Genomic DNA, 26,663 nt, shown 5'->3' with positions numbered 1-26,663 from the left:
AGTCAATTAGCACTGATTATTTATTTCTTAACAAATATGCAATCCTCTTGGGCCCAATTTAAATGACTTCGCTCCTTTTGCGTGGATGGCAGCTCGTAGTAACCCTTTGAAATCATGAACTGTCGCAGGTGTTCTTTGCCCTCTTTGATGTTTGAGAATTCAATGGCAAAAGTCTGTGGGAGCGTAATATATTCTATTATAAATAGCTTTCAGCCAGTGAATCTCCAAATTATGTGATACCTTTATATCCACTTTATCAAATGGCAGCGTTTTCAGAACGTCCAGCTCGTTGCCCTCGACGTCCAAGCTGAAAAAGTCGATGCTGGTCGCATTGAAAGCTTTCAGGATTGAATACAACGGCACGCAGTGCACGTTTATACCCGAACTGTCGATTTTCGACCACTCTCTCATCGCATTGAACTTTGCCTGCGCTTTTCCTCGTTTAGAATAATCAAAAGAACCGAACTGAATAAAATTAATACCATCATAGGAAACTTTTTCAGACTTAAGCATGCTGGTAGAAGCCAGGCATTGCGATGAAATCTGTAGAGCCGGCCGAAATTATGGGGCTCAGGTTCAATCAAGAGTCCCGTCCAGTTGTAATTCGCCTCCAAGTACAGAGTGTTCGACAAGTGATGGCCATCGGATGCACCACATTCCACGAAAATCCCTCCTTTCTGAAAATTGCATATTTAAATATATTCCTTCCACAGATTAAAAAAATCACCTTATGTTTAAATAATTCACTTATCCTTTTGCTTTGCCCCCTGGATTCGTCAGCAATTCCAGGTCTAAGTCGCGGATGCTTTGGCGGTGGAATGAGTAGAATTTTTTTAATGTGCTGAATTAACAATGGATCCTCTTGAGAGAGATTTTTGAGTCTCTCAACTGCAAGAATTTAGGTATCGCTGCGTATAGTGATAATTATTGAAACGCAATAATACCCTCAGAGGTTGGATATGTGTAGAACACTCTTACTTCTGGAAATGCGTCTTTTGATTTAATTATTTTCACACAAATTAAAACGAACCAGTATCCTCTATTGGTGAACTTCCATAAGCAAACATGAAATCGCGAACAAAGAAATTTCGCTGGCGTACAATTGAGCTGAGTTCCCGAATTTCTGCACTCATTAAGCTGAGACGGACCTGCATCAAGAAAATCCACCACAGAGGCACAACAACGAAGAAAACTAGTGCGAAGAGAAGCCACGTATTCTGTCTCAATTTTGACAAGAAAAAGATTTTCATTATTTCCGTCCAGAGAGGGACTGCTGCATTGAATGCTTTGTGTTTGCTTGGAGGTAAATTTATTTCTGGGGTTGTTATCTCTTATTTTGATAAAATTTAATGTCACCGCGCGGCACGGCATGCTGGCGTGTTGCTGTTAAATTTTATCTCACGCTTTTCAGTTTTTATTCTTGGGTGTATTTAAAAGGAAAGTGTCTTCATGGATGCACGGACGGCGACAATATAAGTTGAGGTGGATACACATTTTAAGATATGGCAGAGAATAAAATGAAATGGAGCTTAATAAACATTTGCGCCTATTTAATCAATAATTTCCTAAAATTTTTAGCTCTTCTCAATTTTATATTTATATCACTCTTCGATTGACTGTGTCAAAGCAAAAAATTATCTGAGGAAAAAGACACGCTTCATTATCAATGAACCAAACGGTTTTAAATAAGCTAGCCCATAAACTCTCGATTATATGGTAACTTTCTTTTGCAACCCAAAATTTTGCAATGTGCAAACAAATCAACAGTTTGTGTGGGCGAGCGCTTTTACAGAAACAAACAAAAAATTTTGGGCAGCTTTCTCTTCTCGTATACAAACCTACTTTTTGGTAAATATACAACATAAAAATATTTATCAACATTTTTTTAGGCTAAGATAAATTTTATTTCGTTGACTTAATGATGATATCACCCGCCATTATTAAACATTGCAATTCCGTCTATTTTTTCTTGACAAAAATACAGTCTTCAAGAGCCAATTTTGAATTATTCCTCTCTAATTCTGGTGTGGACGGTAGCTTATTGTAACCTTTTGAAGTCATAAACTGTTGCAGGTGCTCTTTGCTTCCGTTGATGTTGGAGAGATTTATGGAAAAAGTCTGCGCGGATGCGGGAAATCATTTTAAATAGAGTTTGATCAGCATTCCTGTACGAAATTGATTAAATAAAATACCTTTATATCAAATCCATCAAACGGCAGCGTTCTCAGAACGTCCAGCTCGTTGCCCTGAGCGTCCAAGCTAAAAAAGTCGATGCTGGTCGCATTGAAAGCTTTCAGGATTGAATACAGTGGCATACAGTGCACGTTTACATCTGGCGATACTCTCTCTAAATTAAACTTGGCCTTTATTTTGTCTCAATTTAATACCGTTAACACATTAAACAGAACGAATATACCATCATTGGGCTCTTTTTCAGGCTTATGCACACTGGCAAAAGCCAGGCGTTGCGATGCCTTCTATAACGCAGGCCAAAATTGTAGGGGTTGGGTACAATCAAAAGTCCCGTCCAGTTGTAACGCATCTCCAAGAAGAGCGTGTTTGATTCATAATGGCCATTTGCGGCACCGTATTCCACGAAAATTCCCCCTGTCTGCGCATTTAAGCTTTTATTTTGCATGCGGTTGTATTTTCACAATGATATTAAATCTACTTTACGTTTGAACAGTTCACTTATTCTTTTGCCTTGCCCCTTGGATTCGTCATCAAAAATTCTTGGTTTAAAATGCTTTGGTGGTCGAATGAGCAGATATTTTTTAATGTGTTTTATCAACAGTGGGTCTTCTTGAGAAAGATTATTCAGACTCTTAACTGCAAAATAAATATTGGCACTGTTGCGTGATATAATTTTGAAACGCTAATAATGTATACCTTCAGACTTCGGATACGTGTAGAAAAATCTGACTGAAATGGAAATTCATGGTAAAAATATGAATTATTTAAATGAGAGAGAGCTAACCATCATCATCTATTGGTGAACTTGCATAAGCGTGCATGTAATCCCGAACAAAGTCATTACTCTGGTGAACGTTTGAGCTGAGATCCCTAATTTCAGCACTCATTAAGCCTAGCTGCACCTGCATCAAGAAAATCCACAAACACAATTGTACGGTAACAACAAAGCAAGCAAGCGCGACGAGAAGCCACAACGTCTTGTGCCGCAACATAGTTAACAACACGACCGTCATTATTTCCATTCAGGAAGAAACTACCACGCGAAATGCTTTGTGTTTGCTTCAGTGTATAGGCGCGGAGGTAAAGTTTCCTGTGGGGGTTATTATCACTACAGCGGTGCTCTGACAAAATTAAACATCGCTGCCGTGGCGTCATTGCGTGTCCCTGTTGGACTTAATTGTTGCTTATTTAAGTTTTAAATCATGTGAAGTTTGACTCTCGTAAATTGACGTATGTGGAAGTCTGTTATACAATTAACTTGATATGATATGTATTAAAATAAAAATAAAACTTTGTTTCTCCTTCTTTTGATTTCAAGAGAGTATAAATATAGCAATATTAAAGTTTTTACATCCATTCAAATATTTATTGTACCCATTTTAAGATAAAATAAAATTTATCTGAATTAAACTTTGCAGATTCTTGGGCTAAAATTTATAAATTTGTGAATTACAGAGACAATTTATGATTAATTTTATGCAAATTAAGCCTTCTTGCAGGGGTTAAATCACAACGAAAAGTTTGTAAATTATCTTCCCTGCAGTGGTGTCGTGTCGCCATTAAAATTTTATCACCTGCGCTTTACATTTCTAGCGAAAATTCTTTGTCGAGTTTTCGCAGGGAATTACCATTGCAACTCTAATGTCAAAAAGCTGATTGCTTTTATAACGAGGAGTTTAATCGAATTAATGCGTTTAATATTCATGAACAAGGATGTGAATGTGGGCCTCCATTATTTCTAAAAGCTGCGAGAGTGCTGCCACGCGCACCATGAGTTTTTAAACATTCATCACAAATTTTTTAAGGTTTTACTACCTATAATTTATGGGTGGATCTGAATTTTTTAATTGACTCTTAAAATTACAGTCGTAAAAAGGATGGCTGTGTCAATTATGTCATTTCATTATCATTTTACGATTGTTTAACTGCTTTAATCGCATATAATTAATGTGATGTTTCACCTTAATTAATTTTATCTGATCTTCAAGTAATTTGAGAGGGTTTAAAAAATGCCGGACAAAGTTCTATAATTTGTACATAACATTCTAATCAATAATAAGAGATTTAAAAAATTACAGAATATAAAAGGGACAAACTTGAGAGTGAAAGATTAAAATAAAATTTCTCCTTTGTTACAATTTTACATGATTGAAAATCATTCAAATAATACAAGATGGTTTGACCGTTGATTCCCCCCAAGGCTTTAATGTCAACAAACTTTCTTTTGAGTGCAGTTTAGTAAATATACTTAATATAAAGGGTTAATTTTTCAACAAATAAATTTTTAAACTTAACAATTGGAATAGCCAGAAGATGCTTTTTTATTTTTCTTTGAGAACGAGGAAAATGTTGCATGATCATAAGCATGCAAAATTTTTAGATATTGATACACTTTCTTGTTTTCAAGATAGTCAAACGTAAAATGTGGAATTTTTATCATGACTTTCAAGATATGCCAAAAAATTGCTTCCTTTAAATCGACTCAGGCTACCCTGGCAGTTTTTAGCTCTACATTGTTAAGTTTTTTGATTGATTGGTCTATCTATTTTTAAAACCCTGACAGAAACTTTGAGGAAAAAAAGAAATTATTGAATAAAAAGTTATATTTTAAGGTTTTAAGTCAGACTGTTTGACACTAATTTTGCTCTGTAATTTTGATATGTTTTTTTGGAAGAAAATCTGCATTATTTAAAGAGAAATTGCTAAATTTCTATTGCATAACCCATCTTGTGATGGGAAATAAATGGCTAAATTTGTCCTCTTGCGCTGTCGTTTCATGAATATGAAAAGATGTTGCTAGACACGCGGGGGCCGGTTTTTTTGACGGTGCGCGCATGGTTAAAATATTCATGCCGAGCACTGCTGACTGCTGCGGCAAGGCTCAACTGTGCGGTGAATTTCCGCAATTTGCGTGTTATTAGATTTCCGAAGAGAAGAACAGGAGCGGAATTAAAGCCGAGCGCGCGTGGAACCTTCACAACTCTTCAAGTTAACGTTTGGCCGCTAGCAGCAAAACCCATCTCGTGGAAAGCTGTCAGTCGTGATTTCATTTCGGTCAATTACAGCTAGCCGGCAACGTCCATGGCAGTCGCTGCCCTCTGGAACAAGAGAGTTAGGTCGCCTGTCTGCTTCAAACACTTTTTTGCCCGCCAGAGTAGTATTTTTTATTTTTAAACTCGCAGATATCACATCTGCACGGAGATAAACGCTGAAATTAATGTTCATTGTTCAATCGCAACCGAGCGCACACGTTCGCAGTATTAGAGTTCTTATATTCAGAGTCGCGCGGATTAGCGGACCGACGCGCATTCGCCCCGCGCAGATCCCTGTGTTAAAATGAGATTTCGTTTGCGGCTCTGTGTCAAAATTACTAAAGCCATCCGCGTCTCAATTTGTTTCGAACGAAAGCGCACGAGTTGATTTACAACATAAGTCGAAACCATGACCGCAGGAAATAAAACAACCGAGAAATTCGCGATCGAAACAGCTGGAGCAGGTTTCAGTAGAGATATCTGCGCATGCACAGCAAGAGCAGTGAAGCACACATAGTCCGAGCAGTCACGTGACTCAATCCCGCCATCTCATTGGCCAAGAGTATTTTGCTGGCTCCTTTCCATACTCCCTCCTAGCAGTGCGTGCCTGCTCTCGGCCAATGAGATAGAGGGATTGAGTCACGTGACTGCTCGGACTGCATCTGATCTCACTAGATGTCTCTACTGTTGCCTGCTCCAGCTGTAGCTTTCTTCCCAGAAACTTTTCGAACGCGAATTTCTCGATCGTTTTATTTCCCGCGGTCATGGTTTCGACTTATGTTGTAGATCAACTCATGCGCTTTCGTTTGACGCCAATTGAGACGCAGTGGCTTTAGCAATTTTGTCAAGAAAACTCATTTAACATGGGAAAAAATATAGGGACATGGATCTGCACAGGGCGAAAGCGCGTTGCTCAGCTACGCGTGTCTCTGAATATATAATATATAGGGACTATTTAGTTTGTAGCACTATCGTCCAAGAATGACGGCGGGTGCAGATTCCGCTATAAAAAAGCAGTCCTATAGCCGAGTGTGAGGCAACCGGCGTGGCACGCATGCCTCACCGGCTGCGAAAGCACTCTCGGCAGGCGCTTGTTCGTTTCGCTAATATAATTTCTCATTGTGCGCTGGCAAGTTAGTTTATTTGCCGACACACACATGTATGTGAACTGCGAACGCGGCACCAACACCGGCGGGTCTCCTGCATTAATGATGATTCGTGCACACGCGTGGTTTTTGTTGCTTTAACTCTCATTCAGTCCGACGTCCTTTTTGACAAAAATGTCATCAAATTCCGCCCACTGCCCTTTCATTCGTTCCTCTGCAGTGCTGGGGAAAACAGCGTAACCCTTGCTCGTCATGAAGTCCTCGAGTGCCTGTTGTCCCTCAGCGATGTTAAAATGCTCCACAATAAGGACCTAAAAGAGCGCAATTTAATTCGTTTGCTCAACGTTTTACATATAAAAGAGAAAATACGACCTCCAAATTATTCATCGTTAGATTGTAAAATGCTAGTTGAAGTGTTTTTTTAATTTATAATTAAATTAGAAAACATTAAACTTACAAATTATTCAGAAAATCACTATTTTCAAACTTTTTACCATTACATGTTTAGAAGAAATTGCTTTCGAACTAGTTTAAAGTATGAAATCCATTTTCTTGGCTTAATATTTGCTTCAAATATACAAAATATTTTATGAGAAAATGGAAATTTACTTTTTAGCAGAATTTAAAAAATAATATATAGCAAAATGAGGCAATTTCCGTTGCCCATATTAAGAATATCATATATTTTATGTTATCTAAAATTGACGTTTATATACTTGTTTTCTTCTTTGAGATTTAAAATCAAATAAAAATTCAAATAAATGGTTAATAACAGCGTAAATTTGCACGATTTGGACTCTTATTAGAAAGATAAAAAAATTGTTTTTATACTTTTATGTCAACTTCTTCCCATGGGATGGTCCTCAGAACGTCTAGCTCGTGTCCTTCAATATCCAAGCTGAACAGGTCGATGTCCGTGCGGTTAATGGCCTTCAAAATCGCAAAGAACGGCATGCACAGAACGTTGTTTGTGTGCTCGCTCATCGGCGTCAGCGTGTCAATTCGGGAGTACGCGTGCCAGCCAAAAGTGAATGGGACCTGCGTGAAAAATGGCGAAAAAATATAGGCGCAGTTCGTTCCAATCGAAAGTTTACTAATTGGGGATGTCTTGATCTGCTGAGGCAAGTCGGTATTGACAAGACATTCCTCTTTCTCTGCAGTAGCTCATTAAAGCTGTTTGGCTCCGGCTCGATAAGAACTCCTGTCCAGCCCAACAGACGCTCAAAATAAAATGTGTTTGACATGGTCAGCCCGTCGAGGGCGCCACACTCGATGAAAAGGCCGTTTTTCTGGTGAAAAATTGGCAGTAATATGAATTGCAAGACTTATCTTCTTTTGGAATCACTACTTTAAAGAGGGATGTAAATTTGGGCTTGTGATTTTCGTAGGAGAGGTGAGTGGTTGGGGTTCAACAGAATTTGTTCACTGGGATCTTTTTTATTTACGCTCACTCAAGTGCTCAAGTGCAATTGATTTCAACGTCCAGTGATTTAGAAACTTCTGCAGGCTTCTGTAGATGTTATATTTGTTTTTCAAATATAAATAATTACTGTTAATGAGGCCAAAAGAACCGAAGCAGCTGAAAACTAATATTCCATCACTTTTTCTAATATATCTAATAGATGGAAAAAACTGCTGCTCATTCAAATAAGATTTTATGGCAAATGAAATGCAATATTTTCCAATTTGAGGTTTCATTGATAATGTTCAACAGACGTATATTTTGAAGTTCAAAAATAGATTCTGAATGGATGTTATTTAGGCGCAAAATGGAATGGGTTGCTTTTGTATGATAAATTAGACTTTTATAATGAGGCTTTTAAGAGTATGAAAACTTTTTCAATATAATTAATAGCAAATAATGACACGCGACTTCAACCGCAGCGTGGGTGTCTTAACTAGAAGTTGGCCTTTCCTTTTTACCGGGAAAATCTTGAATTCATATGAATGAAACGATATGTAACATTCATCCACCCACGCAAAATACTCAAAACATACCCAGTTTTTTAATTAACAAAAAGGCTAATTTTTTCATTGGTGTCTTTTTTATTTACGCTCACTCAAGTGCTCAAGTGCAATTGATTTCAACGTCCAGTAATTTAAAAACATCTGCAGGCTTCTGTATAGGTGGTTTATTTGTTTTGCAAATATAAATTACTGTTAATGAGGCCTGAGGAGCTGAAGCAGCTGCAAACTAATATTTAGAATATATTTAGCCTAGAGGTCTCAGCCGCGAGATTTAAGGCGGCGGCTGACAATGTTTTAAACTTGAAGTTTAATAGAGTTTAACGCAAGATATTTTCTCCTGCTCTTTTTAATATTTGCCCATTTTACACCGGTGGCGGCCCACGTGACCAAAAATTTGCCGGCTGGCTGAGACCCCTAATAAAACCATTAATTTGTTGACCTAAGATCCAAAACTCCATATTGCATTTTCTATAATTTCACAAAGAATCTGTGTAAACCATATTTTTGCACAAAGCTCACTTTGTATTATAGAAAACCATTTTCTTCCTATTCTCCTCACGTTTTTGTTGAGCTAATTAGGCTCCTCCTAATGCAAAACGTGCGAATTCCTTTTGCAGAGCTGGTTTGTTTTGTTTGCCTGTCGTGACAGAATATGTAGGCTGCAATTACCTTATCACGGAAAATATGCCGCAGCACTGCACCCACTTCCCCACGGGACGTGTCCCTGGCCAGAAGGGTGGTCTGCAGAATCGGCAGCGGAGGGTACACGAATAGATTCTCCCTAATGTGTTGCGTCAACCTGTCGCTCTCCTGGTCCAGAGCCGTCAATTCATCGACTGCGAGCCACATGAATAATTCGACTCTGAGTGCAAAGCTTACCGAGGCTGCTGGGATAGACGTAATAGTGGCGCACCGCTATCAAATTCCGTATATATATCATAAAAAATATCAGGAGAGAATGGTAATTCACGGCGTTTTCAATACCTGGCGGTGCTCGGGTGTAGATAAATCCGATAAGAAGCTCGTGGGCGTTCGCGACGCGGATTTCGAGACGCTTGACGCGCCCTTCGAGACCGACGACGTCCCCGAAGCCGGCGTTTGATTCGAGTGACTGCATGACCGCCTCCGACCGCCTTTTCTGCAAGTAGACCGCTTCCAGCCTCTCCAGCCGGTTGCGGGCCCGCAGCAAATTGCTCTCTTGGCGGCCAACATTGTCTTTAAGGTTTGAAAGAGCTATGTAGAGGCCCATTAAAAGGGCCACGCAGACTCCGTTCGCCAGCAACTGCGCCAAAGCCATCCTCTGCATAGCTGCACTGTGACTGTCGAGAGTGCGACACGCAACCCGACGGAAAAAGGAAACGCGTGCACGTCGGCCTCCATCCTGTTTAAAAATGGGGCACACTCCAACACAATTTTTACCGCGCGGTTGTGCATTTTCCACCAAATTCAACGTGTGTGATTATATCTTTAATAATTAAATTGAGATACACGAAAATTCATACTGCTGGTGTGGCGACTGGCGACTTTTCGTTCCTTTGAAGCAGCCGAAGGCGGCAATCTGTTTGGGACCCAAGAGCTCATCAAAAGCCTACCGGCTTTTTTCATCAGGTCCTTTGATTAAACCCGTCCCCTAGCTTTTCGTGTAAAAAAAATCGGCAAAGTCGCGAATTTTGGCGGAAAATTATGTTGTGTCGAAGTTTGAAAAACGTGATTTTTTGCACTTTCTCTGTAAGGGTATCGTGACCAATCGAAAATTCGCAAAACGCAGCAAAATTTAAGGCTTTCACCGACTCAATCGCATGCGAAGGACCGCCGCCGGTCTGGAAACCAATTTTCAGTATTTTCGCGCTCATACATTATTATTAAAATTATTTTGTTCCATTTTTCACTTTGCTTGACTTGTAACGTTCTCGTGGTTTTATTTTTGTTAAAATTCTGCCGCTAGTCCAATCGTCGACCACGGCACCTCATCGGACACGTCTTGAACAGGGCTTTGACCTGCGGTACCCTAAAGACCCTCTGCAGCCTGAGATCCGCTCTCAGACCGGTTTTTAATGCTTTTTCAGTAATTTCGAGCACATTTGGTGACGATTTTTTACCACCTTCCTCAGGTCTCACGATTTGCCGGCGCCATCGCATACATTTGTGTCTTTTGGTCAATTTCGTCGCCTCGGCGAACAGTTGCCCGAAGTGCTGGCGCGAAGCGTCCGTCTGGAGGCCCGAATGGCTCAAAGGGCACAAGCTACTCGTCCAGATTCATGTATTTTTTCTTTCATGCAAAGCAATCCTGGTGGGAAACCTGGATAAATCTAGAAAAATATACTTTCGTTGTAGTCAGAAGCCGCAAATGGTATTTTTTACGTAACAAGATATTTTCTCTACACAGGCCAGAAGCAAAAATAAAAATAGCAATTTGGTTTGCCCTTCTGGATGTAAATTAATATAGAAGAGAAAAATATATTTCTTTTTATTGCTACACCTCTTTTCGTCTAAAATTCTGAGAAAGTTTTTCCATTTTTGCTTATTTTTTGGCTTCAGGCCAGACGTGTTTTTCTCGTTGGCCTGTATTTTGTGACAAAATGTCATTCGGGTTTCCGCAAAAGCCTCCCTCTAATATACATCCGTGTAATTTCCTCTCGTGGTGTTATCTCTGCGACTTGCTTTGGGGGTAAATACGACGACCGTTGTGACAACGCGATGAAAGCATAAGGTGTATGCTGCCTCGCGCGCGCTGCAGCCAAAAGTGGCTCTCTGCATGGATTAAATTTAGCACGCCCCGGGCTTTTTGGGGGAAAAAGGAAATGTTCGCAGGCTTAGAGTGCGAATTTAAGCAATTACATTGTTGGAAAAAGAATTATGGCCTTATTTGATGGCACTTTTCCAGCACCATTGCAAAACAGACATAAATTCATTTGGAAAGAAATGAAAGTGCTTTTACCGGGTAAGAGGTTCTTTCAAAGAGCTAAACAAAAAAGTTTTCGATAATTAGATCATATGCGCTATGGTTAGGATAAACAATTATCTCGTCTCATTGTTTGATATTGATTTATTTCTAATAGGGGAAGTCAAAAGGTTCTACTACGACACAGCAGCTTTTCCGGGAAATGCTCAAGGATTTGTGCTAAAAATAAATTCGCCCCCAGCCAGCTGCAAAGAGAGCAATTTAACGCTCTGGCGATTTATTCCAAAGTCTGTGTGTGCAAGGCAGAGATATTTTTATTCCATTACCCCAACGTACATTTTATTTTGCAACATTTTGCTCTAATCAAAGTTTAAAGCCGTTCAAAGGAAAACTAATTCAGTTGTGCGCCGATCAAACAAATATTTTGCTTTCAGCGGTGCGTGGGTCGTGAAGTTAAGAGACTTTGTTTGATAAAAGAAGAAGAAACAATTTTTCCGATCTAAAAAAGTGGCTTGCGCTGCGAGGCCAGCTTTACGCGCACATTTCAAGAGCAAAATGCCCTTTAGGGTTGACCGGATCAGACAAGCAGAAGAGAAAAGAAAGCTGAGAAGTGGATGACACGTGATTCAAGGGCGCGCTGACTGCTCCTATTGTGCGTGTGAGTGTTTTGCTCGTCCTCTGTTTTTCATTCCGCGCAGAGAGCGGTCCATTGTTGCATGGTCGTATGGTTGAATGAACTTGGAATCGATTGATCATATTTATTTGCCATATTGATAACGCAGCTTATTATAATCTGCAAAACAAGGAAATTATTCCACCCTCAACCAATGCAATGGTACCGTAAAAAGAAGTTGCACGTTGCAGCAGCACTCAAGGGCTGTGAAATTTAGAATTTATTTTTTTCTGAGCTTCTGTTTGAGGGACCATCCAATCAGCTCATTTGCACCAAAATAAAACCGACTAAATTGACTCAAAATCTGTAGTTAAGTGCATTATTTGGCTTTTGCTAGTGGAAATTTTCGCCATGGTTTTAATTTATAAGGAAATTTTTCATGCAAAAAGGGAATAAAAATGATGATTTCTTTGTCACCGTTTTCAGTGGAATGGCTGGGTCCCAATTCAGACGTCCCTTCAACCCTCCCCCTAACCACCCCTTCAACACTATTCCAAACATTAACTGAAAAAGTTAAATATTCCCTATTTTTTTTGCAATCTTCTGCACTTTGATTTTTTTCAAATTTCATTAATAGGAATGGTTAAAGGGTTGATTGTGGGAGCAATTGGAATAACTTATGCTTAAGTCCCTCCTCCATTTAAAGGATAAATGTAGAATTTAGCTTAACAATGTCTATTTTAAATCGTGACTTTTATATTTTTACGTTCTTTTGGAGCATCTCTGCTCGTCAAGAAAATGAAATTTATAATGACGGTTAGGCAAGAACATCGGAAAAATGAAAAAATTGTAGCCGAAAAACGACTAAAACATTTATTTTTAATTTTCTAAAATGCTGCCACTAAAACTACCGCTCAAAAATCCATTCACGTTTCCTAATAGATTGAAAAAACTGTTGCTCAATCAAATAGATTTTATGGCAAATGAAATTTCCCATTTGAGGTTTCAGTAATAATAATATTCAACAAACGTATATTATATGAAGTCCAAAATTAGATTCTGCATGAATATTATGCGCAAAATGGATTCATATGTTAGCTATTCCAAAAGATTAGACTTGTAAAGAAGGGCCTTTAAGAGTAAGAGAACTTTTTCAATCTGTGATTAATAAGCAAATAATGGCACGCGAATTCCACCGCAGCGTGGAAGTCAGCCTTTTTGCTGGGAAAAGCTTGAATTCGCGTATGAATGGAACGATGTGTAATATTCAGCCAGCCACACAAAACACTCGAGTTTTTTAATTAACGAAAGGGCCACGCCACGGTGCGTTCAAACACAAGTGCCGTGTTTCGGCTCATTCGCGCGGAAGCACTTAGTTTGCGCTTTCACATCAAAACACCATAGACCCTTGAATAATTCACAGATCGGTGTGCGAGTGTCACACTGAGCACTTTCCCGGTGCAGCCTTTTGAAATACCGCAAAACATCGCCCAACTCAGCGAGTCTTTGAGTCTATTTCATCCAAAAATTGTTCGCTCTCATGCCGCAGCTTAATAATAATTTATACACAGAGCCGCGCGCGCGGTACGGTAGAGTGAATGCGCGCACGCACGGGATGAGCAGCGAGCGTTTGCTCGCCGCTGCTGTGCGGTGCGGTCCTCCCCTCCCCCGAAGACAGACCGGCGGAGGCCTTTGGAGCCGCCTCCGGAGCGAGCGCTGGCTTAGTTTCGGTGCGGCCGCCTCCGAGTGTGTCCAGCTCGCACGACGACGAAGACGACGCCTCCGGAGTGCAGCAGATCAGCGAGACATGTAGGTGAGTCCGAAACAAGAGATTCGATCCACCTGTTGTTTTTCTTCTCAAGATCATTTATTTTCGGCTCGCCCGGAGACAGGCTGCGTCCTTTCAAATTGACGTTTATATACGCAATAATAAAATCGTAACTCATCGCGGGTGACTACTAATTTATTTTTGTAAATCTGTTCGTCGATAAAATGTAGTTATGAAAACTGATGTGTACGTGCCTCCCCTTGGGGAGAAAAATGCGGGTCACGCTAAACTAGGCAAAATACAACTACTAAAGGGGTGTGTTGTGTCAGAATACAGTTTATTTTACGCCTGTTACGTGCGAGTTTTTTGCAAAGCCGAGCTTTTGGATGTGTATTTCCAGCGCGATCTGCTGCAATAAAGCTCCAACTTTGTCGTGGATCGGCGGCAATCCGGATTCGTGCTATTTTATTTTCAAAGTGTGCTGCAAAAATGTGAGTGACGGCCCGAACCAAATCCGGTCTAACTCGCTGCGTTCGATTTTGATTTCATAAAACAAGAGAAAAAAACATTTATCAATCTGGCGAGTGAGAAATGAGTATAACGCCTAAGGCAGAAAAACATAAACAGAGATCGAAATCTTCGCCGTAGATGTACGAGTTTTGTTCACTCTCTTCTCGAGGGTCACGTTTGTTTTTTTGTTTTTTGTGAGCAGCTGGAAACGCAACACACACCGACGTACGTTTTGCGCGCTCATTCAATTGTAATATACTACTCGATCGCGCGGCCGTGGGATTTTCGGGGAGCTGGTTGGCGCGGATTGCCGGCTTCCTTTTTAGCGTGATCGAATTTTGCACACACCCCGGCGAGCGAATTCCTCTCAAACCGGTTTTTTGTTGACAATCGAGGCACACATCGTCGATATGAGCGCGAATAAAATTGTGTTTGAATTGGGGCCTGCACGAAAAGTGCGACGCAAATTTCTCCGAATGAATGTTATTGTCACTGACATTTATAATCGAACTGTCCGATTCACAAAGTTGGAGAGGATGTGATGTATTCTAGAGATTTCTTCCTTTCTGTCCAACTGTTTTAGACTGCTACGTAATTTAATTACAAATGTCAAGGTAGGCCAGCCATAATTTTTAACGACTAATGGAATGAGAAGGCGGAGAAGACGCAGAGTTTGGCGTTGATTGTGCCGTTTGCCCGGTCGTTCCAATAAATCAATTGTGATGTAGTGTTTTGCAATGCAGGAGAGTTTACTGTGTTGTGTGGCATGTGTCCATCAGGGTCACAAATATTTCAAACGGCGTGCCATACATTATTTTAACCAGAGCTGCATGGGTATTAAGCTGTTTTTTTGCGGATCCGGCTTTTGCAGCTAGTTTCTCCCGCATTTTTGGTGTTCATGAAAAATTGAAATTTTTTAAACATTCCCCGGTAGATACTCAGCCCTGATTTTAATCCTAATGCACTTTTCAGTTGCTCTGAATTCTTGACGTAAAGGGCTTTTTAAGCGTTTCCTCCCACTCCCACCCTTATGTTTTGCAAAATGTGACATCGTGTTTAGCCCGATATTTTAGCGCTATTCTTTGAGAAATACCAAGAACTCAGCACTGAAGGCTTTTGCAGGAACTAAATTTTAGCTTGGCTCAACGAAGCAAAGGCTTCCATGCATTTTTTACACCAGCAAAAATTCCTGTTCTGCCAGTTTTCCGCTGTCGGCCTGAGGCAAAAACAGTCATGAGTTATGAAGTTGCAGCCTGCTCGGATTTTTTGCAAAAATACGTTTTTTGTGTTGCGATAGATTGAACCAAAATTGAAGCGGAACCTTTTGTCTTTGTTAAACAGCATTTCCGAATTGGACTCACGTTCTCCCTCCCCCAGTCTAATGTTTCAAGATTAAATTGTAGAGCTTGGCGTAACAAAAAGTAATTGCACAAGGACTAATTTATCGCACGCTGCAATAAACGCGGGCGACTGCAGGCAAACGACAACAATATACATACGTCGCTGCTTGGTGTCACTCTCATTGTGTGTTTTATTATTTATTGTGATGCATCAACCGCACACAAACTGTGCGATCCCTGCCCATAATTATCGGCGAAACGAGGCCTGCACGCGCAATTAAATTACTTTGCTTACGACTTTGCGAGGCATAATGCGCACTTTAAATTAAGCTGCACGTATTGCAAACACTTCCTCTCGCGCGCCGTCGAGCAGGAAATCTCCTTAGGAAGAATACCATTATTTGTTCATCATTTATTCCTCATGCGTTTTCCGCACGAGCACACATAGAGCACGAATAGAACTATTTGAACGCATAAACTCTTATGATATGAGAGTGAGAAAAAGCTGCTTGACATGCGGAAAAAAGTTGCAAAGAAAGAACTCGCTGCTCCTGCACTTTGATTGCGATCGGCTCACGCATGATGGCATCAAATCTGCCCCTGCGCTATGTTATTATCGATTCGCTGGAATGTGATTTGGCTGGTGGAAATTTATGGAAAAGCCAGCCGCGCGCACGTAGCAGCTGCAGAAAGATGTTTGTTTGTCATTTTAATCAAAGTTGCAGATGAAATATGAAAATATCATTATCCCTGGTTTTCCGGAGAATTTCGACTTTCCGGGAAAGGCGGGCGGACACAATTTGCAATGCGAGTGTCTCATTAAGTGAGTAATAATTCACACCTCTCTTTGGCGAATTTGACGCGTACGTGTACGTGGAGGCAATTTAGAAAATGACCCCCATCAAGAGTAACTTGTGTGTCGACGCATAATATTAAAGGTGAGAGCAGACGAGAGCAGCGAGCGCCGAAACTCCCGGTGCAATTCAATTTTGGAACTCTCAGCGGGGTAGATTAATTTGAAAAGGACAGGATGGTAATTACAAAGTGAACAAGCGGACAAAAATACACAAATCGGTGGCGAGAAATGGAGAGCGAAACTTTGGATTGACAACTCGTATATTTTAAAGTTGCGAATCAGCAGTTAGAGCGTCCTTTGTCGTTCACTCTCGCAAAACTTGCCTGTCTGAAATGCTCTCGGCATTTAGCAAATGGGGGTGAAAGAGTTTTTCCCTGAAAATTATTTCCCACATCTCGCAGACGCGTGCTCTTGTTCATGTTTGCTCCGGAATATCAGAGCGAAGATGAGTCGGGGAAACAAGCAGCTGACATTCCAATTTCCAAGCAGGCGGGTTTTTGCGCCGCTTCCCCGCAGCATGCCGTGGAGATTTCCACAGTTGTGCATCGGACAGCTTAAAGCTGCGATTCAACTCTGGTGATCATTCATGTTGTAATTACCGAGTTGAAACATTTTCCTTTCGTTCAAAAGCTCTGAAAATATTTTTGGCGGGCTTATCCAAACTGTGACGGTTTTCATTGAAGAAAAATAAACACCGTTTTCTTTTACGTCATTCCCACTTTCACCTGCCATCTGCATCGGCTGACGTAAAATACAAGAAGCAAAATTTCTAAAAATATTTAAATTAATAAAATGGCAACCTCCTGCGTGAAAATCGATTTAAAACACGGCTCTGCAGGGAAAATCTGCTCCATGTAGTGCGTCATCCAGACAAAATTATCTAAAGAATAAACAAAAATTAAAATTGAAAAGAGTTGAAAATGAAAAGCGATGAAATTTTTTCAAATATAATATATGAAAGAGCCAGAGTTATCCATGAAACGCTGAGTACTTGGTCATTAACGCGCGCTCATAATTTTTTCCCATTCCTCATTAGGACTCACTCAGAATGGCTTTTTGAAAGTTACATTCTGTTTGCTCTCGTTTTGCCAGACATGGCTTTTAAAGTGGATCGATTCAGGGCGAAAATTGAAAATTATTTGAGCAGTTATTTGCGAGATTGGAGGGCGATTGGACGCGATTTTTCAGCGTTGAAATTTTTAGATGGCTGTCATATTTGCTCAAAGTGCTTGTTAATAGATGGTGAAATTCCAAATTTGAAGCTCGGGAATGGGGGCGTTCCCTATTTTTTCGGTATCTAAAAATTACCCGAAAAATGAATTCAGTTAATGAATGCTAAACTGCAACTCTTGACTGCGTTGAGTTATCACCTTGAAATTTTCACTGCCCAACCTAGTTTTTGATCCTGAACAACTTTTGCATTTACAAAAAATTCGCAGGTCGAAGGTCAAGGTCACCTTTTGCGACCTTTTTTTGAAAATTCAAAATTAAGGGATGATAGCCCCCTACAATTTTTTTGGGGTTCAGAGCTGAAATGTAGCCCATGAAATTCTGCACAAGCACACCAAGTTTCATAGGTGCAATCGCGATACTTTTGCTGCAATTCGAATTTCAAGTGTGAAAAACTGCTCGAGGCCGCTTGACCGCGCGTGCACTTTGAGCGGCGATTTCGCCTCGCGTTCGTGAAGTTGATGTTTTTCGCATTTCACTTGCTTAGAAACACCAGGAGGGCCTAGGGTAGACCAATGAAGTTTCAAATCGACCTTCAGGGTCTGTCCCTGACGTGACCCTGAGATAAAAAAATTCGAAAATTTCCAATTTCATCGAACTTGGTGTCTTTTTATAGGTTTTCACCGATGTACAGCTCAATTATACAACCAAAACTGCCGAATGACAATCCTGAAACAGGTTCTTGAAATAATTGTGGTAGCAATTAATCCAGACGTGATGTGAGAAATGGTCAAAATTTTGAAATCTTAATTTTTAAAACGATTCTTCTGTTTTGTACACACGAAGTTCATATTGAGTGTTAAAATTTACCGATCGTTTTTTTACAAAGTTGAAAAATTTATTTAGACCAATAAAAAATAAATCACATGTTTAAAAATCTTTACTTAAAAAGGAAGGAAACAAAAAAAATATATTTTAAAAGTAGCTTTTTTGCTATATCATTTAATAACATTTTTTCATAGCATTAAGCATAAGACCCTTATTATAAACACCATCAACACATATCAACAACATACATATGTGTGCAAAATAGAAGTATCTTGTCATAAATTTAAGATTTCAAAATTTTGACCATTTCTCACATCACATCTGGATTAATTGCTAACACAATTATTTCAAGAACCTGTTTCAGGATTGTCATTCGGCAGTTTTGGTTGTATATTTGAGCTGTACATCGGTGAAAACCTATAAAAAGACACCAAGTTCGATGAAATTGGAAATTTTCGAATTTTTTTATCTCAGGGTCACGTCAGGGACAGACCCTGAAGGTCGATTTGAAACTTCATTGGTCTACCCTAGGCCCTCCTGGTGTTTCTAAGCAAGTGAAATGCGAAAAACATCAACTTCACGAACGCGAGGCGAAATCGCCGCTCAAAGTGCACGCGCGGTCAAGCGGCCTCGAGCAGTTTTTCACACTTGAAATTCGAATTGCAGCAAAAGTATCGCGATTGCACCTATGAAACTTGGTGTGCTTGTGCAGAATTTCATGGGCTACATTTCAGCTCTGAACCCCAAAAAAATTGTAGGGGGCTATCATCCCTTAATTTTGAATTTTCAAAAAAAGGTCGCAAAAGGTGACCTTGACCTTCGACCTGCGAATTTTTTGTAAATGCAAAAGTTGTTCAGGATCAAAAACTAGGTTGGGCAGTGAAAATTTCAAGGTGATAACTCAACGCAGTCAAGAGTTGCAGTTTAGCATTCATTAACTGAATTCATTTTTCGGGTAATTTTTAGATACCGAAAAAATAGGGAACGCCCCCATTCCCGAGCTTCAAATTTGGAATTTCACCATCTATTAACAAGCACTTTGAGCAAATATGACAGCCATCTAAAAATTTCAACGCTGAAAAATCGCGTCCAATCGCCCTCCAATCTCGCAAATAACTGCTCTTTTTATTTATGTATGCAATAATAAAAATTTTCTCATAAAAAAATGACCTTACTAGAGAAAAAAATTTTTAATTTTCTCCAAAATTTCCAGCGCTTGACCACATTTTCTTAGCAGATTTCGATTCCTCTCGTCGAGATCTGTCCAACAACGTGTTTAGGAAAGCTCATTGTTGTGAAATAAAATAAGATTTTAAAAAAAGAGACAGAACTTACTACTTGCAGCCAATGTTTTCGAAGTTTTAGGTCAATTTAGGCTTCAACTGAATCCTAAGGGATCATTTCATGCATTGGCAACAAGCATTTTACAGTATACATCCTCTTTAAACAGTGTTGAACTCTTTTGCACCGCGCGGAGGAAATATTTGTCTTGAAAAACTTCGAGCCTAATTCTCTCATTAGATTAATCTCCTCATTCCAATTCGGTCTCGTTTCTGTTGCAGGAAGCAGCAGCCACCATGGTCGGCTCGGTTTTGCCCGATGTGACCGCAGAGGTCCGCTGGACGCTGAACGCCACCAGTTTCTTGGAGCAACTGGAAAATGCGACCGAGTTCGCGTCCATCGCACCCTCGGCCGCTCCCAGGAGACATTTGGGGGTGGCAATGCAGGCCATCATCACTGCCAGCTACGTCCTTGGTGTGGTGAGTTTCGGCTTTTCTTTTTTGTTAAGCTGCTTTGGCTGTGCTGCAACTACTGTTCTATCCATCATAATTTGAGACGTGCTCCCGACGAGTCAGTGGAGAATTTTTTTTAGACTTCTCATTTCTCCCAGTTGGAAGTTGCTCATTCTTCGCGTTTGACACTCACACGCGCGCGCGTGCAACATCCATTTTGCTCGATGAAAAGCAAATCGAATGAGAAAGTTGTCGGTCGCCCCCGCGCATCTGGGGAGTTTGATGCTATATTGGCACTTGTCACTTCATTTGACCCCGATAGATCTAATCAGTTAATTGCACTTGTACAAAAAAAGTGAATTGAAACCAGGAGAGTCCGCAAAAAATCCCACTGCATTGCAAAACGCACTGTCTTTGTGGGTTTTTCTGCAAATATGTGCATTTTTCCGAAACATAAACACAAAATTCAGTATTACACATTTTTGGGGATAAATTTAGAAAAAATGCGGAAAATCCCAAAAATTTGTGTTTTTTCCAGTTTTTTTTTAATAAAAAATTATGCACTTTTGCTCATTACAAAACTAGCAAACCCTGATTAAAACACCATTTATAGCTAAAATTTCTGGAAACCCTGACCGAATATTGGCAGTAATTTTTTTTATCATTGAGCCGCATCTTCAGGTGCTTCCCAATCGGCTGCAAAGCTGTTCTATTCCCATCCGCGCTCGCGGTAATATCCCCTTTCATTTCAATAATACGAGGCACACTCTACAGCACGCCTCTCTGAGAATTGGGTTCCTCTGAAATACATGGTAGCCAGGCAGCATTTTCCTACCGAGGAAATATTATTATAAATGCGTCTCTTTCTGCTTGCACAGCCCTTTGAAAAGAATTTTCCAAACGAAACGTTTGAAAGGCGTTTGAAAATTCGCGAGAAAAAAAACACGAGGCGTGCTAAAACTTCCGTTTTGAGAATTCCGCCAGAGGATATGTTAGATGTACCTTTGAAACTATTTGATTAAACCTTCAGCTCATCTGCAAGCGTAAATTACATTTGACCGACGTTAGAATAATTTATGGTCTCTGATTAAGTTTGCTATTAACAAGCGTCAACATCCTAACGCTGCAATAATGTCATATTGCTCAAGATGTCGTTGGAAACACGCGTTTTTTTTAAAGGTTATTTCGCCTGCTACTTTTTTGGCAGTTTGAATTGCGCAAGTAATAAAACTGCCACGAGCAGAGGACAAGTCAGGCTCAAGTGACACGTTTAAATAAGGCAATTTCGCTTTGATTGTTGGATTTTACCTATATTTTTTGTACCTAACAATGGAAAGGGGCTTGAAATGCATCGAAAATTAGGACAATATTTGGAAACAATAAATAAATATGAAATGATCGCCAGGATATTATTTTTCATGAATACCCAAAGGAAAAAAGGAATGCAATTTCTGTAAATTGCATTTTGAAGAAAAAAGATATAATAAAAAATGATCAGATCCTGCTGAGCCACAAAGTCATCTTCGTGGAATAAATCCTTTGTATATCCTCTTTCAAAAAGGGCGGGTACACACGAGCTGTCAAATAAATGCGATTGACCGATTGAATGAAATTCGCTCCTCTCAGTGTAAATTGAACCTTTTCCTCACTGCCTAATATACTTTTCTATTTTTAACTTGAGGCAAAAATCCCAAAAAAAAGGCTACGATGCGAGCGCAAAAACGTCACAGAATTATAAATGTTGACAGCTGGGGATTCACGGTGAGGCATGAGCAAATGAAGGGTGCGTACTTAGCAGACAATCCACTTTTTGTCCTTTGACGGTGGAAATCAAGCGGCAAAGCTCGTTAAATTCTTTTTGTGTTGCAAATTAGGCCGCCTTAATCAACGCGGCGGGCTCAACCGCCTTAATAAACACTTCTCGCGTCGCTCGTTTGACAAAAAAGCGTCGGGACTGCGGAGTGTGCGGCAGAGCAGATCGATAATAAAATTCTTTCCATCCCTGGTGGATATACGCGCGTGGAATCATTGCATAGGAAATCACGGCGAATAATAATGCTGGGGTGCTTTGCAAAGGCTCATTCCACTTATGGAACGCGGAGGGCAAATTCAATTTGGATCATCGGAACTCGTGTTGCCGTGTCGGAATTGGATTCTGCATGGCGCTGACCGGCAGCTCCTTTCGCCACTGTGGAAAATTACACAGAGACGCCGCCGGAGGTATGTGCAGGTCGGCTCACTTGGTAAACAACGAAATCGCGGCGCAATTTTGTGCGCCACTGAAGGGCTCGTATAAAGAGAGACAAAACGCGTGTGCTATGTAATAGCTTTGAAGTCTCGGGGCCTAATGAAAAAGCCCTGGCTGCGAAATATGCTAGCTGAAAGCAGGCGACGATTGAAACTCTTTGATTTTGATTTCGTCTAGTTATCCCTCATGAGCTGCGCGTTGATTAAAGGTGGCGTTCTTTGCTGCTGGTCGAGTGTCAAGTGTCGATTTTATGAAATGCTCATATTTGCGTGTTTACACCCAGCACGAAGCGTCCGTTTTAATTAAAGCACACGCCAGGACAGGATCGATGTTGCTGGAAAAGGACTTTTGCTTCGAGAGCACCATAGTTTCACTTTGACTGACGGAGCGAGGGATAATTATTTGTTAGCAGCAAGGTACTTAAGGAATCCTCCTCCGCGACTAAAATGCACCACGCTTCTCTCTGGTATTTCTTTAAAAAAAAAAAAATGAATTTAAAGACCGTCTTTGACGACGGCGTTTGAGCACTCCAATCGATTCTTAAAGGTCGAATTAAATAAAATGGCTATTTTTTCCGACCATAAAGTGCAGCGTGATGAAGAACTTTTTTTCCCGCTAAAACAATATGAACGTGAGAACTGCGCATGCGTCAGAGCTGGTTTGAGCACTTGCAGAGAGACCGCAGCTGTACGAATGACTTCTTTGTCAGATCCAGCGAGCACTGGCGCATGCGCAGTTGTCGCATTCATGTTGTTTTGGCGGGAAAAAAAGTTCGCACGTCGCGCTGGACTTTTTGGAGGGAAAAAACATCCACTTTACCTAATTCGACCCTCAAGAATCGATTGGTATGCTCAGAAACTTCGTCAAAGACGGTTTTAAATAGTCTAATGGGTTCTATATTGCACGTATCTGCACAAAAACAGGATTAAAAAACAAGATCTTGACTCGCCATGTGAGTTTTTAAGATTCAGCATCTTTCAGCAAATCCATTCAGAGCTGGGAGTTATTTTTAGCTGTACGTATGCAACATTGAATTTCTCCGCTCTCAACAGTTTGTTACTTTTTCTGAGTAAATTATTGACATCAAAAACGGATGTCTGTAAGATTTCAATCACGGCTCTCCACATAAAGAACAAAATCGATAACTTTACTTCTTTTGTGGCCGCATAAAAGCCCCATTGTTGTGCAGCCCGCTCGACTGGGACATCTGCGATTCAAAGGAGCGTGCAGCCCTAAAAAGCGCGACTGTTTTTTAATATTTTTCCATTATATTCCACCATCAGGGATTAGGACTGTAATTGCACTCCCTCTAGACATTAGCGGTTGTGATAAAGACTATAGCTGTCACTAATTTTATGCAAGGCAGCACATCAATCTAAATTTGTCGATGTGTCAGGCAAATATTGGCAGTACACGCGTCACATTTCAAAACATTATAGGTACACACATGCCGTATTTACATAAATGAACAAAACAAGCCCTATGTTGTGTCTACATCTATTCATCTTGTTTTGTTACGCTGGAAAATTTGTTTATAGAGTACAAGATATATCCTATTTTCCAAATCTCCTGAGGGCTGTGAAAGTATGACGGTTTTCTTCGGGAAATAATCAAATATTTTTAAATTGTTATTTGGTGCAAAAAATTCGGGTTTGACGATTTTTTGAGACATACATTTAGCCTTAATCAACCCTCCAACCATTCCTATAAATAAAATGTGAAAAAATCAAAGTGCAGAAGATTGCAAAAAAATTAGAGAATATTTTAAAATGCAATATTTAACTTTTTTAAGTTAAAGTTGGGAATATTGTTAAAGGGGTGGTTAGGGGGAGGGTTGAAGGGACGTCTGAATTAGGACCCAGCCAATCCACTGAAAACGGTGACAAAGAGAGCACCGTTTTTATTCCCTTTTTGCGTGAAAAATTTCCTTATAAATTGAAACCGTGGCGAAAATTTCTAGTAGCGAAGCAAAACATGCACTTATATCTACAGATTTTGAGTCAATTTAGACGGATTTAGACTGTTTTTAGACGCTTTGGCCATTTAATCAAAGTGGCAATGAAAGTGAAATAAAACTTTTGACCAGTCCCTTGACCCTAATTTAATGCTGTTGTTTTTCTTTGTTGCATGTGCGGCGCAGGTGGGCAACGGCGCGGCTCTGGTGATCCTGTCGCGCGAGAAAAAGCGACCGGGCTGGGGTCGCAACACGAGCAAACACCACCTGATGTTGCGGTGCCTAGCTGGAAACGATTTGGTCGCGCTGCTGGGCATGCTGGTGCTGATGCACGCCCAACTCTATCTGCCGCCAGGGTTCACCGCCACCCAGGGCTACTGCGCGGCGCGACTCATGATGCGCGTCTTCGGCCTCGGCTCCGGCATGGTGGCCCTCGTCATGGCCGCCGAACGCTGGCTCGCCCTTTCCCACCCCTTCGTCTACCAACAGGTAGGAAAAATGATTTTTTTTATCGAAAGAGTGATTTCTCAATTTTTTTAAAGAGGATTGAGTCTGCAAAATCCTGGAAATGATTGTTGCCAGTTGCCAATACATCATCCCTTAAGATTCAATTGAAGCCAAAATTGTCTTTAATTTTTTTAGAAAAGTGTCTTTTCAAATGGTGAGGACTGTCTCCTTACTTGAAATCTGATTTTATTTCACGACAAAGAGTTTCCCTAAACACGCTGCTGGACAGATCTCGACGAGAGGAATCGAAATCTGCCAAGAAAATGTGGTCAAGCGCTGAAAACTTTGGATAAAATTTGAAAGTTTTACTGTAGCTTAATCCTTTTTTGAACATGTTACATATTGCAAATGGAAGAATAAATTGCTTATCGATCAACTGCGTATTGCATCGAACAATTCAAATAATATCCAATTGTCGCCCTGTATCATTCCAAAGCATCCCACATGACGGTGTCCCCTATTGATTTGATATCGTTTTATTTGCTTCTTTTTATTATCGCAGTTTGCCAAATGGAATATTTTATGGAGCTCGGTATTTCCAGAAGAAAATAAAAAATGATCCTCTGAAGTTCGCCAAATATGCTAATTTTTGTTTCACCAAAAATAATTTGGAAAAATTGCAAAATAACATGCTAGGTTGACAGGATCAGTTAAAGAATTGATTTGGACTCGTACACAAGTTGTTTCCGTGAGAAGTAAAGGCTGCAAGATAAGTGTAATTTATTGTGTTGTAGATTGGTAATGCCTTTCACGACTATTCATTGCTCTTTAATGGCTCGCATTAGGCTAAATTGATACGAATTTTCTTTTGAAGCAAATTTAAATCCTAGAGTGGCATGTGCTTTTCGTTGCCGCCCATATATTTTCACGTGAATGGGTTAGTTCGCCTTTTGGGAGTCGTAAAAGACCGAACGCAAAAATAGCAAAAACTTAATTTTGTTGGCCTTTTACACGCAGGGATTTCTAGGCCTTTGAGCGCATTTGAATTTTTTGTTGCTACACTCGTTTTTCGAGCGAAATACACGAATATGCAAACAAGGGAAAAAGAAAATATACGAAAGCTTCATTTAGCCGCCTGGGGCGACGTAGTTTATACAACATGGAAACGCTAAAAATTTACAACAGGTGAGCTCTTTTTTGTTTGGTTTACGCTATGCTGAAATAATTTTATTGGGCAGTTAGATTTTTAATTAAAACGTCAGAATCCTTAGTTAATCAATACTTTGTTATTTATTCAAGAAAATTACTCAGGAGCTGCATCAGAAGTGTGTCAGACTTTTCACAGAAGCAATTCGGCATGCAAATTTCTTCATCACCGAGAAAATTGTTTTGGAATGAAAATCAAGGCTGCTTCCACGTGGCCGGATTAAAAGTTGCCCGCAACACCCTGCTGAGATAGCCAAAAGCTTTTTGCGCGCACGAGTTGTGAAACTTTACGATCGTGGATTTGCAGCGAACTTGTCTCCAACAGGGTCAACCTAATGCTTTTTGCTGCAATTAGTAGGTTCATTTATCCGGCTTCAATGCTTCATTACCCAAAAATTACGGTTTTGGCTGAACCCACTTCCTGGGCCGACAGACAAAGACAATAGCCCCGTTCGTGGCAGCCCGCCAGCTCCGTATTGCCCATGCGAATAATATTGGATGCAAATTTAACATTCATCCGCAGCCGGCACTTTTTTGCTGACGTGAGTAGACGCGAGATCATATCATCTATTTAGTGGCTTTTTGGATTCCTTTTTTTTCTGGCGGCAAAATTTATCGCCAAACTTTGAAAAAAGTTTCTTTCTCCCTGCTTTTTCTTTGGGAAGGCGGAAAGACGGTCGGGTGCAAATAAATTGGCCCGTCGCCCACCCCAAGCTGCATTATCGCCAAATTATGTTGCACTGTAACATAACTTTCTGCCAAGAGCACAACAGTTGCCGAGTTAATTTG

The 26,663-nt window shown here is 40.3% G+C and overlaps 4 protein-coding genes across 5 annotated transcripts in view; 1 reads left to right on the top strand and 3 right to left on the bottom strand.

The window, feature by feature from the left end:
* Positions 1-4: 4 nt before the first annotated feature.
* Positions 5-1,282, bottom strand: LOC135942931 (protein Star-like). The gene is made up of 6 exons (XM_065489285.1): positions 1,031-1,282; positions 945-980; positions 728-888; positions 483-677; positions 241-426; positions 5-173 (listed from the first exon to the last, which is right to left on the bottom strand). Exons 1-6 carry the CDS (start codon positions 1,248-1,250, stop codon positions 21-23), a joined length of 951 nt encoding a protein of 316 aa, XP_065345357.1. The 5' UTR covers positions 1,251-1,282; the 3' UTR covers positions 5-20.
* A 440-nt stretch (positions 1,283-1,722) lies between these two features.
* Positions 1,723-3,348, bottom strand: LOC135943064 (protein Star-like). The gene is made up of 6 exons (XM_065489460.1): positions 2,978-3,348; positions 2,890-2,922; positions 2,672-2,829; positions 2,417-2,611; positions 2,193-2,363; positions 1,723-2,118 (listed from the first exon to the last, which is right to left on the bottom strand). Exons 1-6 carry the CDS (start codon positions 3,213-3,215, stop codon positions 1,960-1,962), a joined length of 954 nt encoding a protein of 317 aa, XP_065345532.1. The 5' UTR covers positions 3,216-3,348; the 3' UTR covers positions 1,723-1,959.
* A 1,619-nt stretch (positions 3,349-4,967) lies between these two features.
* On the bottom strand, positions 4,968-9,638 carry LOC135944138 (uncharacterized). Its single transcript, XM_065490908.1, has 6 exons — positions 9,284-9,638; positions 9,179-9,214; positions 8,969-9,135; positions 7,426-7,620; positions 7,163-7,369; positions 4,968-6,642 (listed from the first exon to the last, which is right to left on the bottom strand). Exons 1-6 carry the CDS (start codon positions 9,603-9,605, stop codon positions 6,469-6,471), a joined length of 1,101 nt encoding a protein of 366 aa, XP_065346980.1. The 5' UTR covers positions 9,606-9,638; the 3' UTR covers positions 4,968-6,468.
* Positions 9,639-13,470: 3,832 nt separating this feature from the next.
* LOC135943307 (prostacyclin receptor) overlaps positions 13,471-26,663 on the top strand; it is a 28,962-nt gene continuing 15,769 nt past the window's right edge. The window contains exons 1-3 of one of the 2 annotated variants that reach the window (XM_065489773.1): positions 13,471-13,627; positions 19,849-20,046; positions 24,408-24,710. In XM_065489773.1, the coding sequence (XP_065345845.1) occupies positions 19,864-20,046; positions 24,408-24,710 (486 nt within the window). In that variant the 5' untranslated portion in view covers positions 13,471-13,627; positions 19,849-19,863. The remainder of the gene's footprint in view (positions 13,628-19,848; positions 20,047-24,407; positions 24,711-26,663) is intronic. The other variant, XM_065489774.1, reaches the window with a different exon arrangement.

The sequence above is a fragment of the Cloeon dipterum genome, chromosome 4 (genome assembly GCF_949628265.1).
Source record: "Cloeon dipterum chromosome 4, ieCloDipt1.1, whole genome shotgun sequence".
Classification (NCBI taxonomy): Eukaryota; Metazoa; Arthropoda; class Insecta; order Ephemeroptera; family Baetidae; genus Cloeon; species Cloeon dipterum.
The sequence above is the reverse complement of the archived record's forward strand: the minus strand, read 5'-3'. Positions and strand labels throughout refer to the sequence as shown.